Source organism: Acinonyx jubatus, chromosome D1 (genome assembly GCF_027475565.1).
Source record: "Acinonyx jubatus isolate Ajub_Pintada_27869175 chromosome D1, VMU_Ajub_asm_v1.0, whole genome shotgun sequence".
Taxonomy (NCBI): Eukaryota; Metazoa; Chordata; class Mammalia; order Carnivora; family Felidae; genus Acinonyx; species Acinonyx jubatus.
The window spans coordinates 37735025-37748054 of NC_069390.1; the positions used below are offsets into that span (position 1 = coordinate 37735025).

At 38.9% G+C, this 13030-nt stretch overlaps 1 protein-coding gene and 1 long non-coding RNA gene across 5 annotated transcripts in view; one reads left to right on the top strand and one right to left on the bottom strand.

Moving 5' to 3' along the window:
- LOC128311811 (uncharacterized) overlaps positions 1-13030 on the top strand; it is a 101570-nt gene that overhangs the window by 32952 nt on the left and 55588 nt on the right. For 2 of the 3 annotated variants that reach the window (XR_008290429.1, XR_008290428.1), the window contains exon 5: positions 1066-1147. This is a non-coding gene — a long non-coding RNA (uncharacterized LOC128311811). Of the gene's footprint in view, positions 1-1065; positions 5138-13030 lie in introns of those variants that run through there. The other variant, XR_008290427.1, reaches the window with a different exon arrangement.
- Positions 1-13030, bottom strand: part of NELL1 (neural EGFL like 1) — an 862696-nt gene that overhangs the window by 17292 nt on the left and 832374 nt on the right. For both annotated transcript variants that reach the window (XM_027072989.2, XM_027072988.2), the window contains one exon: positions 2162-2355. In XM_027072989.2, coding sequence (XP_026928790.1) covers positions 2162-2355 — 194 coding nt within the window. The remainder of the gene's footprint in view (positions 1-2161; positions 2356-13030) is intronic.

Here is a 13030-nt window from a genome sequence, read left to right on the forward strand (position 1 = left end):
AATCTCAAACGGGCTCTTTGCTGTCAGCACAGAACCCAATGCAGAGCTCAAGCTCACAAACTGAGATTATGATTTGAGTCAAAACCAAGGGTCAGACGGACACTTAACTCACCAAGCCACTCAGGCACCCCTTTAATTTGTCTCCTAAATCAAAGCTGTCCTCTCCTTCCACAAGTTCTTGGAAGCTATGCTATTAATGAGTAATAAATGCAATTGGAAAACAAAGAAACAAAGAAGGAAATCTTCCTTGCACTTTATTCATAAGGTGGTGGGGTGGTGATAGAGGTGCCATTATATTAACAATATAAGGTTACAAGGATTGTTCATTTTTTGTGGAATTTCAGTCTAATCCTCTGACTTTGGCAAAAGTTTAAAGAATCAAAGCAGAATAAATCAACTTATATTGCTTGGATTATTAGCATAATTAATTAATGAAACTTTGGGAAGTTTTAATGATTGCTAAGTTCCCTCCCATGGGCCTAAATACAACAAAAACTGAAAAAGATATTTTGGTTTCACACACTACTCAAGACTCAACAAAAATCTCTTACTGATTCCAGAGACTGGGGCTCTGCAAATCCTAAAAAGGATTTCCGGGTCAGGTTGTGATCATCCTCGTAAGTTTGGGAAAAACAATATTTTCTAGAAAAGCACTAATAAAGGAATTCCTTCTTGTTTTGCTGGCTGAATGGAGACCTAACTGCCAACCTTTTCTATATACCTTTCTCAACTATTTTAAACCACAACAAGCTTTTCCTTCTGTTAAAAACTTTGCCCTTTGTGTCACTAATACAGTACTAAGGTTACAGTTTGAGCTCAATCAGGTTAGATTGCCTATTTAATCAGTTTTAAATACATGAGCAGATATCATCTGTGGAGAGTTATAGGACTTGTGGCAGAATAAGAAAACTATGAAATTTGGGGCAAACTACTAGAGTTCAAGTCCCAGCTTGGATATTTATGTATTGTGATATTTAGGGTACATTACTTGCCCTAAAACTCAGAAACTGTATCTTACAAAGCTGTGCTATAAGAATTAAGTGTGATGCGGTTTTTAAATTACAGGGTGCTTGGAACAGAGGAGGTGCTCAGTAAATGGGGTCACTGGACCTGTGTTTGGATGTGTGGAACCAGATGCATGTATAAGGTAAAAAGTGAGCATGATGGAGTAATGATGTAAACACTTGGTAATGTAGCTCTCCTAAATGGGTGCTCCCAGGTCCTTTGGAGGTGTGGTAGACTTGAAGACAGGTGAATGAAGGTTCATTTCCACTCTATTCCCAGGGAGCTCTCTGAATTTATCAGGACACCAGCTCCCTAAGAGACTACTAAACAAGTCATTTCTTGTGGTTTCCATGCCCATAAAGCCCAAGATTAAAAAGTCCCATCCACAGACATAAAAATACAATGCAAGAGCTACAGTAAAGCAGTTTCAAAGGAAAATGAATAAGCAAGATCAACAAAAGAAAAAATAAAGCACAAGGAAATCAAACATTTTAATAGGCCCATTTTGCAAAGCATAAAGCTAAAACCGGGGGATGACAGGCTTATTTTCATAAGCATTAAACTCACTTCCAAACAACTTAATGTAAGGAATAGCCAGCCCAGCAGTGAGAACGGAAAGAAGACATCATTTATCAGAAGGCCTCATACTATCATTTCCATTTGTTCAGAACAGAGGTCCACCTATCTCTGACCGCTGGAAGCAAGCCTATGTGCCTTGCTTTTCTGGATGATGTTACCACAAAAATAAGCAAGTTCATGCAGGTGATCATTTCAGGCAAAGAGTAGTTTTAATCAGCAAGTCTGTGTAAGTGTGGAATGAGAGCTCATTAAATCTCTCACCCAACCAGCCTGAAAGGCACTGCAGGCTCTCGGTGGGAGCACCAACATTGGTTTCTCTGCCCTACTCCCCCCGTGCTCTGCAGTCTCTTCTCAACTGCACACCTCACTTCTCACTAATGGCATGATCAATTCAAAACAGGTTTGCCTGCCACTCAGCATCATCATTAGCTGTAGCATGGATTAGAATGAGAGAAGCCTTTTCAGAAACTACAGGAGACCAGCAAGTCAACACCTGGGGGAAAGAGGTGGGGCGGAAGAGAAGAGTGAAGGGAGGAAAAGAACAGTTACAATTCCTGCCGCACTGTATTAGTCTCACCTTGCAGGAACAGACAGAGCACCTGTCTTCTTTCAAGGTCCACACTTGTCCATTGCGCTTCAGTCCTCCTTCATGAGGGCAGTCACCAGAGCAGGAGGGCCCAGAGGGACAGAGGCAGTCAAAGCCCCCTGCCAGGTTGATGCAGGCAGAATCATTCCAACAGGTATGGGTTCTTAAGGCACATTCATCAATGTCTGCAATAAAGAAGGCACAGAGCTTTACAATTTAGCCAAGACTGTGATTAGAAAATAGTCATTTACAATAGCATTAATATTACTGAGCATTTACTTTGTGCCAAGCTGTTCACATGCATTATCTCATTTACTCTGCAAAGCAGCTCTGTGTAGGAAAATCTGTTCCTATATTTTGCAAATAATGAAGCTGAGGCTCATAGAAATGAAATAGCATGCCTACGGTCATATAGCTAATAGGTGGCAGGTCTCATACTCAAACCTGCAGCTGTTGGACTCCAATTACTAAATTATCCAGTAGCAGCTCTAACCCAGTTTTAGGATATTCTCGAGAGCTGTACCATCTAGAGGCCATAAATAGTCCTAATTCATTAACAGTGGGGATACACCCTATACAGATCTGGGTCTTTTAGAAAAGGTGTGAATAGATCATCCACTGAGTAGGAATAAGTGGGCAATTAGGGCAACCTTGAACCAATCAGACTCCCCCAGATCCTGGGGCCAAGGGTGAAAGAAGAGGGACTAATTCTTGGTAGTTGCCTTGCCTAATCAAATCCTCTCCATCCTAATGGTCAGAAGCATTTTTGTCCCCAGAAAAAAACATCTTAGAGCTATGGTACATATAGCATGGATGAGGATGGAAGACACACATATATTTTACGGTTTTTTAATGACAGCTAAATATGGAGGGAAAGCAAAAATCCAGTCAGCTTTCCCAGACATTCAAAGCTTGAGTGACCTTAACATCTCAAACACATAGCTGTCCAGTCCTGGATTGAGCCTCTTCCCAGTGGGCAATCTATTACTTCAAAAGGCAGCCAATTCCATCGGATAACTCTTTTAGAAATGTCTTCCTTAAATGAAATGAAATATATTTTCCTAGAACTCCTACTTATTGGTGCTAGTTGTGAGACCACTCAAGAAAAGTCAACTTGAGTTTTCTTATTTGTGACAATCTTTACATGATTTAAAGATATTGGTCATTTGTTTATCATAGTCTTGTACTCCACTGGTCAATCTAGTGCTATGTCCTTCAAATATCCTTCAGATGATCCTTCTGTGCACAAGGTTTTTTTGAACACTAGGTATTATAAATGTTAACAATGACATTTAAGACATTGTCCTTATGTAGGTAACAAGGAGAAACACTAGAAGGACATATAGATAACTATTGTTAGGCATCTGATCAGGAAGTTTAATCCCTATAGTAAGTTAAAATAACATTATAAATTGGGGTGCTTGGGTGGCTCAGTTGGTTAAGCGTCCGACTTAGGCTCAGGTCATGATCTCATGGTTTGTGAGTTCAAGTCCCGTATTGGGGTTTCTGCTGTCAGTTCAGAGCCCACTTCAAATCCTCTGTTCCCTAATCTCTGCCCCTACCCCCGACTCTCTCTTTCAAAAATAAACAAACGTAAAAAAAAAAAAAACAGTATGAATTAACTTACTCTACTTCCTAAATTTCATGTTAAATATGTATGGGTTGTGGGCATTTGGTTAAGGGTTATGAGCTAAATTAAAGAAAAAATAATTCTAAGTGGCATTTTCTCCTAAAGTACTCAAGCAATAGTGCTTAAAGGCATAATATATATTTACTGTTAGTGCTTTATACTTATATAGTGTGTCAAAGGTTTTTGAAGCTTTTCCAGGAGTTATGCCATATAATTGCAAGACGGAAATAGTTACTTTCGTTTTACAAAATAAGAAACTAAGGCACAGAGATGAATAAGTGGTCACACATCTAGTACCACGTTGAAGCAAAGGTGGTATCCTGGGCCTTCTAACACATGCTCTAGAGTTCTTTTCTGAACCAACTCAAGGTCTAAAGTCATCTTTCAGAATACTAGAATGTTCTGTGGTTTTATCTACTTTCAACTATTAACCCTCTAGATATTGCAACCCACTTCCAAGCATAAGATCTTATATGGATCCTCTTTAGTATCCTTAGTTGAAATTCTGAGAATTACATAATTACTCAAAGTTTTCTATAATTTTGCAACTACTGTGACTTAAAAATAATGAGAAATAAATGACCTATCTTCTATTACTGACTGCATGCACTGTTGGAAAATTTGGCCTCACAGTAAAGTTACAAAGTAGAAAATGTTACGGAGTTCAAATACTTTATTCCAAGATTTTTGTCTTTGTCTCATTAAATGTAGTCTCAGTCAAGACATTTAGTTAATTAACAACGATTCCTCTTTTTGTTGTTGTTGTTAAGTTTATTTATTTATTTTGAGACAGACAAGCACACAAGCAGGGGAGGGGCAGAGAGAGAGGGGGTTGGAGGATGTGAAGCGGGCTCTGCGTTGACAGCAGAGAGTTCGATGAGGGGTTGGAATTCACAAACCATGAGATCATGACCTGAGCCAGTCAGACACTTAACCAACTGAGCCACGCAGGCACCCCATGATTCCTCCTTTAAAAACTGTGGAAAGGAACCCAAATTGCAATACCCAGATTCCCAGTCAACTACAATCTGACCTCAGTTATGTCTTTACTGTTCCATTGTGTCCATGCTATTCTCCACACATTTGACCATATGGTGCTCCTACCTGGAAACCTTTCTTGTCTCCCAAGTCGTCTTCTTCTAACTCTTCTCAATTAAGAGTGGCATTGGATGTGGGAGTCAGGCAACCCATGTTTGAAAACAAGTTCTCAATTTAATTGAGTGCTTACTACATAAAAGGCATTTTACATATCACTGTATGTCCTTGGTCACATTATTTAGCCCCTCTGACACTTATTTATCCCCTGTTTAAAACCATACCCAATGAATTTCTGGTCTTTTAAAAATTGTAGATAACATAAGAACTCACATATTTCTTGATGTAAAGAATGTGGATATTTAAGACAAAGTTCAAGCCCTACCTCCTCAATTAAGCATCTCCCAATATTATGCCAATTCATAGTAATCAGTCACTTCCTTAAACTCCCACTGCAGTGACAACGTTGGTGGTAGATCCTATCTTGGAACAATACTAAACTGGTATGTTTGCATTATTCTCACTCCTTGGCTTTTGCTCAAAGTGGCAATGAAAATATTTGGTCTTACTCTTCTCTAATCACATATACAATCTAGTTTGGATGTCTGGGAGATACAGATAGAGAGTAACTTGATAGATGACACATGGAATCATAAAAAATAATATTCAGATTTCTCTGAACTCTGTGTTAACTCAAATCTTCACACCAGTCCCTGACTACTACATTAGCCTCCTATCTGGTCTCCCTGACTCTAGCGACTTCTCACTCTAATCCAATGATTTTCAATTGTGGGCTCAGTAGACACATTTGAGGAGCTCTTAACAAGTACTGGTGCCTGGGCTCACTGCCACTAGAGACTGATTTAATTGGTGTATAAAGTAGGATCCAGATATTGGGGCTCTGTTCAGTCAGATGAGAATGACTGCTCTAAATACCTTCCGCAAGGGACTGGTGTTCTAAAAAGCAAATTTGTCCATATCACGCCCCTGCTTACCACCTCTCAGTCGTCCTCTGATGTCTATAATAGATGATTTAAGCTCCCAGCATATAAGCCTTGATCTAACATTCCAGTTGTTAGCTTCTGTCTCTTCCCCTTTTTGTTCAAAAGCAATGGGTTATCCACAAAGAGTCCATGTTGTTTCCTCTATGCCTTTTCTCATTATGGGAGTACTCTCCCTCTCCCTTCTCTCCTTCCTCTTAGTCTGCATGGAATGGGTTGGTGTATAAATTAATTTACAAAGTAAGTAGTTCCCTTCCTATAATATCTTCATTCCTATGTCATGTTCAAAATCAAGATCAAGCATCACCATTCTTCATTCTGTGAAACAGTCACTATTGACTCTGTACTCTATATACAATGCTATCCTTGCATTTAGCTCTTACACACTTAATATATCCATCTCCATAGATAGTGAGCTCACTGAGAACAAGGACTAAATCTTTTTTCTTTATTCTCTTCTCAGTGCCAAGTACAACAGAAAGCACTGTGGTTGTACAGTGTTTTCACTTAACTTAATCCGGGAAGTTTATAGACCATTACTATTATAAAGCCGATTTTACTAAAATTTGGTCTCTTGGGTGTTCAGAAAGAAGAAGACAGAACCACAACCTTCCCCTTCAGGGAACACATTTTATTGTTAAGTTTTCATCTGGGGAAGCCCATAAGTCTGGTTTATAGTATAATAAATATGGCAAAATAGTAACCACACTGAAACAGGAAGGCAACCTTCCCTCCTCCCTCCCCACTCCGGTTTCCTGTCAAATGCATGAGGACAAGGACAGAGGAAGGCCCATTAACAAAGCACTTCAGAAAATGTCTGGAAGAGTAATTTCAAGATTCCAACAGTAGCTGCAAAAGAATCTTTAACTTAAGGTCTTCTCTGAAATCCTCTCTAAATTGGCAATTAATGGCCAAGTATAACATGCTTTTCTAACATTTAATTATTTTTTTCATTTACAAAGTTGTAAGCATATTGGCAGTGTTTCTCTCTCAATTAAGAAACCTGAGCATAAAGATGAACACACCTAGTGTGCGCAAAAAAAAAAACAACCCTGGATCTGCTTTTGCTGCTCCAAAATGAAAGGATTTTGCAGTTGAATATAGGACCATATTGTCTACAAAGTTCCATGTAATTGCTTTACTTATGACACAGAAATCTAATTCAGCTTCCATGCAGTTTAACAGATTTATGGAAAGCCAGATGTTAGCAATTATGGAAACCAACATCATTCATATTCTTGGTAATACAGACCTGTTTGCTCTGCACAAAGCCAACTTAATCTATTATACATATCCCAAGGCATCCAAAGGGAGGAGGCACCCTATTTACATATTGCAACTGTTGTTCTCTGCTGAGCAAACACAAAGACATTCACCCATGATACTTACCAAAATCATCTGACAGGCCTCCAATGACAAAGAGGCAATGAAACAAAAATCAGGCAAAATATTCCATACTCAAATCTATAATCATTAAAGTGTACTTGTTTTTTCTTATTGTAAGTAATGGCTTTTTGCGATTTCCTTGTGTTTCTCCTTGTAAATTAATTATTTAAATGTTCCATGCTCAGATGAGAATTTCCTCAATAAAATTCTATGGCTAAGCTTACATTAGAACTAATTTTCTTGCATTGACATTTTCACAATTTCTGAAAGCTGTTATTATTATACTCAATTTTGCTTTTAAAAAAAGTCTGGTTGTGCCTAGTCAATCTGCTTTGTTCTTTAATTTGAGGTTCTTAGGTTATTTGGGCATGTAAGAAAACACAATTCAGAAATGTTTATATCAGCAGCAATCAAACCAATCCCAACCTAGCCTCGAACAGTTTCCCTACCCTTCAAGAAAAATGGCTCTGCAGAAATTTTAATAGCATAACAACTGTAATGGTACCTGCCTCAGGAGCTAAAAGTTCTGCAGGTTGATTTCAGAGATCAAGAGAAACATTTTTGTCAGGGGTTTGGTAGCAGGTCAATTTTTTCATTATCCCATATTCCACTTTCTTGAATAACTTTCATATCCCATCTAGTCTTCCTTTCAAAGTCAAAACAGGTGATGTGTCAGAAAACAAAATTTAACCTGGGGTTTGAATATCAGCTGTGTGTGTTCTGACTTGGAAATCATTACCAGACATTAATAGCTTGGAAATGAGAACAGAGCTTGGGGGTTTATTAATGATAGACCAGATAGAGTGCAGCTGCCTCTCCCATAGCTAAAGTAACATTGCCTCTTTTACAGTGGCAGTGAGAAAATGACAGGGAAAAATATACACACTGCGCATCAGCAAAAGTAAGTGGAAAACAAACAAACAAACAAAAAACAAAACAGGAAATCCAAGGTCTGAAGTGGCTTGCAAGATACAAGGCTAATGAAATTTTAACCTGCACAGAAAGTTTCAGGTCCCAAACTAGAACACAGACTACTAAAGATGAGGTTGATACACATTGGAACCATCAGAAGAGCTCCATCAGCATGAAGAGGGATTAAACTTATGTGAGTTTAATGAAACATGAGGGGTTCAGCCTGAAAAGGTAAAGACTAAAAGAAAAGTAAGCTACAACTTGGTCTCTTTGAGATGCTGTTATGTACCTCTTGGGAAGAAGTTCCAACGTCCCTCCAGTGTTAACTCCTCTTTGTTCCAGCCTCCTCCAGGAAGAAACCCTTTCCTACAGTGTGTCTCTTACCATCATCAGTGTGTAATTCTGTTACTCTCCAATGAGTCTTCCCTTTTTCCTTTAGCTGAGCAGACCCTCTCTTTAAGCAAAGGAAAAAGAAAAACACCTTGTTTGGGCTGAACCTTTCCTAAGCCATTCCCTAGATCCAGGTCTTTTTTTCCTCAGTGTCCACCACTAGCTGCTACCTCCATTTACACATCTTCACCCTCTCCTAAATGTTTGCAAGCTTCCATGTGACCCTCTCTTTGAAGCCTAAATCCTGAAGTTTCTCACAACTCTTAGTTTGCAAAATCATCACCCTTTAATAAATTATAATATTTGTTATATTATAACAACTCCAAATTATGGAAAAAGCCTAAATGTCCTTCAACTGGTGAATGGATAAAGAAATTGTTGTTTATATACACAATGGAATACTAGGCAACGAGAAAGAATGAAATATGGCCTTTTGTAGCAACTTGGATGGAGCTGGAGAGTGTTATGCTAAGTGAAATAAGTCATACAGAGAAAGATACCATCTGTTTTCACTCTTATGTGGATCCTGAGAAACTTAACAGAAGACCACGGGGGAGGGGAAGGAAAAAAAAAAGTTGGAGAGGGAGGGAGCCAAACCATAAAAGACTCTTAAAAACTGAGAACTGAGGGTTGATGGGGGGGTGGGAGGGAGGGGAAAGTGGGTGATGGGCATTGAGGAGGGCATCTGTCGGGATGATTACTGGGTGTTGTATGGAAACCAATTTGACAATAAATTTCATATTAAAAAAATTAAAAAATGAAAAAAAAAGTTACAATATTTGTTATTTCAGTCTAAATGCTCTCTTCTTGACCCTTGTGGGGTATGACAGTGCCCTGTTCATCTTCTTACCTCTTTATTCCTCCAATCACTAATCACCAATCATTAATTTACTAACTACAAATATATTTATTGAGCATCTACTCTTTCCTAGACATAGTGCTAGGGACCGGGGATAAAATAGGCAAATACAGATATGGTCCAACAAGTAAGGACCCTGTGTGGAGACGTCTCCAATTTTTCTAATGTTCCATCTCTGGTTGTTGCTTTCTTCCCCCTCAGAGGAAGCAGCATAACATACCAACGAAAAGCCTAAGTTTTGGAATCCAGCAGCTTTAGGTGCCAGTTAATGTGACCAGTTGGCCTAGGACTGAGGGAGTCCCTGAGATAGGTGACTTTCAGTGCTAAACCTAGGAAAGTTCTAGGCAAATGGAGACAAATGAGTCACCTGCACCTTAGTCCCATCCCTGCAACTGTAGTAGATTTACCTAACATTTCTGAACCTTGGTCCTATCATTTGAAAAGTGTGGATAAAAAAATACCTCCAGGGATAATCTGATAATTTGAGTAAGCATATAAGACAATGCTTATCATGTAGTAATTTCTCAAAAATGATTAGCTGCTATTATCATTGTTCTTGTTCATACTGTGTCTGTATTTTTCCTCTTTCATAGCATTCACTTCATCTCATGAATTCCCTTGGCCCATCTTTTCAGGATATACTCAAATCATTACCACCAGTCCTGAGCTCTTTGTAAGCTGACACCTTCGTCTGTTCACTGAGGATTTCCTCTTGAATTCTAAATTCTCACACAAATTCTCATGGATTTGATCAGTACATTGGCCAGCCAAAGCCAGAAATGCTAACACTCTAAGCTCTCCCTGAACCCTGATCAGTAAATCTGGTGTTAATATTCAGTGACTATTATTTTTTTTAATTTTTTTTAAGTTTATTTATTTTTGAGATAGAGAGAGACAGAGCATGAACTGGGGAGGGTCAGAGAGAGAGGGAGACACAGAATCAGAAGAGGCTCCAGGCTCTGAGCCATCAGCCCAGAGCCCGACGCGGGGCTCGAACTCACGGAACGCGAGATCATGACCTGAGCTGAAGTCGGATGCCTAACCGACTGAGCCACCCAGGCGCCCCTCAGTGACTATTATTAAAAGGATATAGTTGTTTGGTTTGTTTTTTGTTTTTTGTTTTTTTGACACTTGATGAAGGTGGCTTGGTCACAGACCACATTTATAGGCTGTGCAAATTTGGGTGTTCTGATGCAGATGGAGAAAACAATTCATTCTAGGTTAGAAAACAAGAGTAGCAAAAAAGCAGAATAGCTTCCTAAATTAACCAAGTTGGTTTACGTTCTGCCATGAATAACTCATGCTTCTTTACTTAGTGATTAAATGTGTTCAAAATCAATACGATTCTGACCAGTGGCAAAAATAAAAAATCTATAAATACTGAAATACTTGCTATCCAAAGAGAATTTTACTGCATACAGAGGCTACAGTGCTGATGCCAGCAACCCTAGATTTCTGTTTTTATATATCTGCTTATAGGTGAGAGGGTGGGTTATGTTCTAGCGGCCTCTGCATCCCTGAGTGGAACAGTTATGTTTTACAAGTTGCTAAATGCCTAACACTGGGCCATACATGTTCTATTGTTATATTCATTTTATCGTGTAACAAAATTTCACCCTCAACTGAAAAAAATTACCCTCTTCCACTTTAATTTTATATCTCCTTTATGTTACCTTGTATGCAGAGCTGTGTTTTCTATCTTCCTTATTCATTTAGAAGGCATATTCTGGTCTTATGTATCTTTGTGTCTCCCACAGCATCTTTATAGGGTCTGTTTCTTACTAAGAAATGCATAAACATGTGTTAAATTTGAATCTGGTTGAGCTGTGATTTAAAAAAAAAAAAAAACCCTTGTCCTTCAGGGACCTCCGTTTTCTCTTTGGTAAAGTATAGGAGTTGTAGAAGGTATTTTCTGAGATCTTGTCCATTTCCAGATGGTATGATTACTTTTTCCTTTGTAGGACTGAGCCTCTAATTCCAGTGTTAGAATATGAGTGGTAATAGATGGAGAACAGGAAAGAGGAGAATGGAAGAACCCAGCTTCAGGAGGACAAAGAGATTTTTTAGAATTAAACAGTTTGCTTAGACAGTCAATATTTATTGAAACACCTGTCTCTCTTAATGAGTGTTTACGAGCAGGTGCCAAAGAGGGAAAGTAATGAAGAGACAAACATGGTTTTTCTGTCTGCATTGAAGCCTTGGACAATGTAATCCTTGGGGACAAATACACATGGGGAATCCAGGTGGGGTGAAACCGAAACTATTTTGACAAATCATTCTTTCAAACAAATTGTCAGATGAGAAAGAATTTCTTCTGTCTTCTGTGCCAAGGGAAGATTTTAGGCACAGACAGGTTACAAAATAATTTCATTTACTACCAGAAACATCCTACAATTTACATAGAATTCAAAGGTCAAAAAAAAAAAAAGAAAACAAAAAAAAAAGAAAAACACCCACCTGGGTGGCTCAGTCAGTTGACCGTCTGACTCTTGATTTTGGCTCAGGTCATGATCTCACAGTTCGTGAGTTTGAGCCCTATGTTGGGCTCTGCACTGATAGCACAGATCTGCTTGGGATTCTGTCTCTTCCTATCTCTCTTCCCCTCCCTAAAGTCACTCTCTCACTCTCAAAAATAAATAAATAAACAAACATTATAAAAACCAAACATTGTCAATGGTACAATTCTAAAACCAGATCTCAGTCTAAAGAACAAGAGGGTCAGATTACAGCACCTAAGAATTCAGAACCTTCTATGCCTATTACTTATTGTCTCCTTCTACCACTCTGTTTATTTTGATCCCTAACCTCTAGAAAGTTGTCAAGTTCTTCCAAAAACTCTTTTCCACTAGAAGGAGAGTTAGGACACTGATGAAGGATAACAATTTGGACAACTGTGCTAAGAAGGCCAGTATCTACTGAGAGAACCAACAAGCTAAAAATAAACCTTAATGTCATCTCATGGTATGTTTTCTTGGATGATCTCTTTTCTTGGATCTTCTTCCTCTCTTCATGTTGCTTCTCCTAATCAACTGAATTAGTGAAAACAGATTTAGGGCTGCCTTCTATTTTGAAGGGAAATTCTCTGGAAGGATCTAGAAGGCATTTGGTGGAGTCAAGGGAAAATGAAACAAGGAGTAAAAGATTTCAGCCCACTCTGCTCTAGGCTTTTAGGAGACAAGTTCTGTTTATTGTGATTTTTTTTCTGTGTTTTTTACCCTAAGGGAGGTAAAACTATAAAGACCAAATTATGTTGGTTTCCAAGGAAAAGCAAAGGAGGCCACTAACATAGATTCCCTCTTTGAGCAAACTCTCATCAGGCTCCTCTGAGCCCTCCTCTTGACTGGGCCTCAACCTTGGCCTATAAACACAGCAGACTCTCAGCACAAATTATTTTGTCCACCACATCCCTCCATGTTAAAACGTTTGAACGAAGAGTAGCATAGCTTTTACATTCAAGAGCGGATCATTAAGATCACGGCTCAACCCCCCTTAGGTTCCTGCATGGGAAGGCTCACAGCTGCCCAGAAAGCTCCCTATTTATTTCAGCCAACACCTGTACATAGTATGGCACCTATGTCCAGTCTCTGTGGAAGATTAGGGGCATAACTTCAACAAGAACTGGTTAATAAACCCAGATGGGATTCACC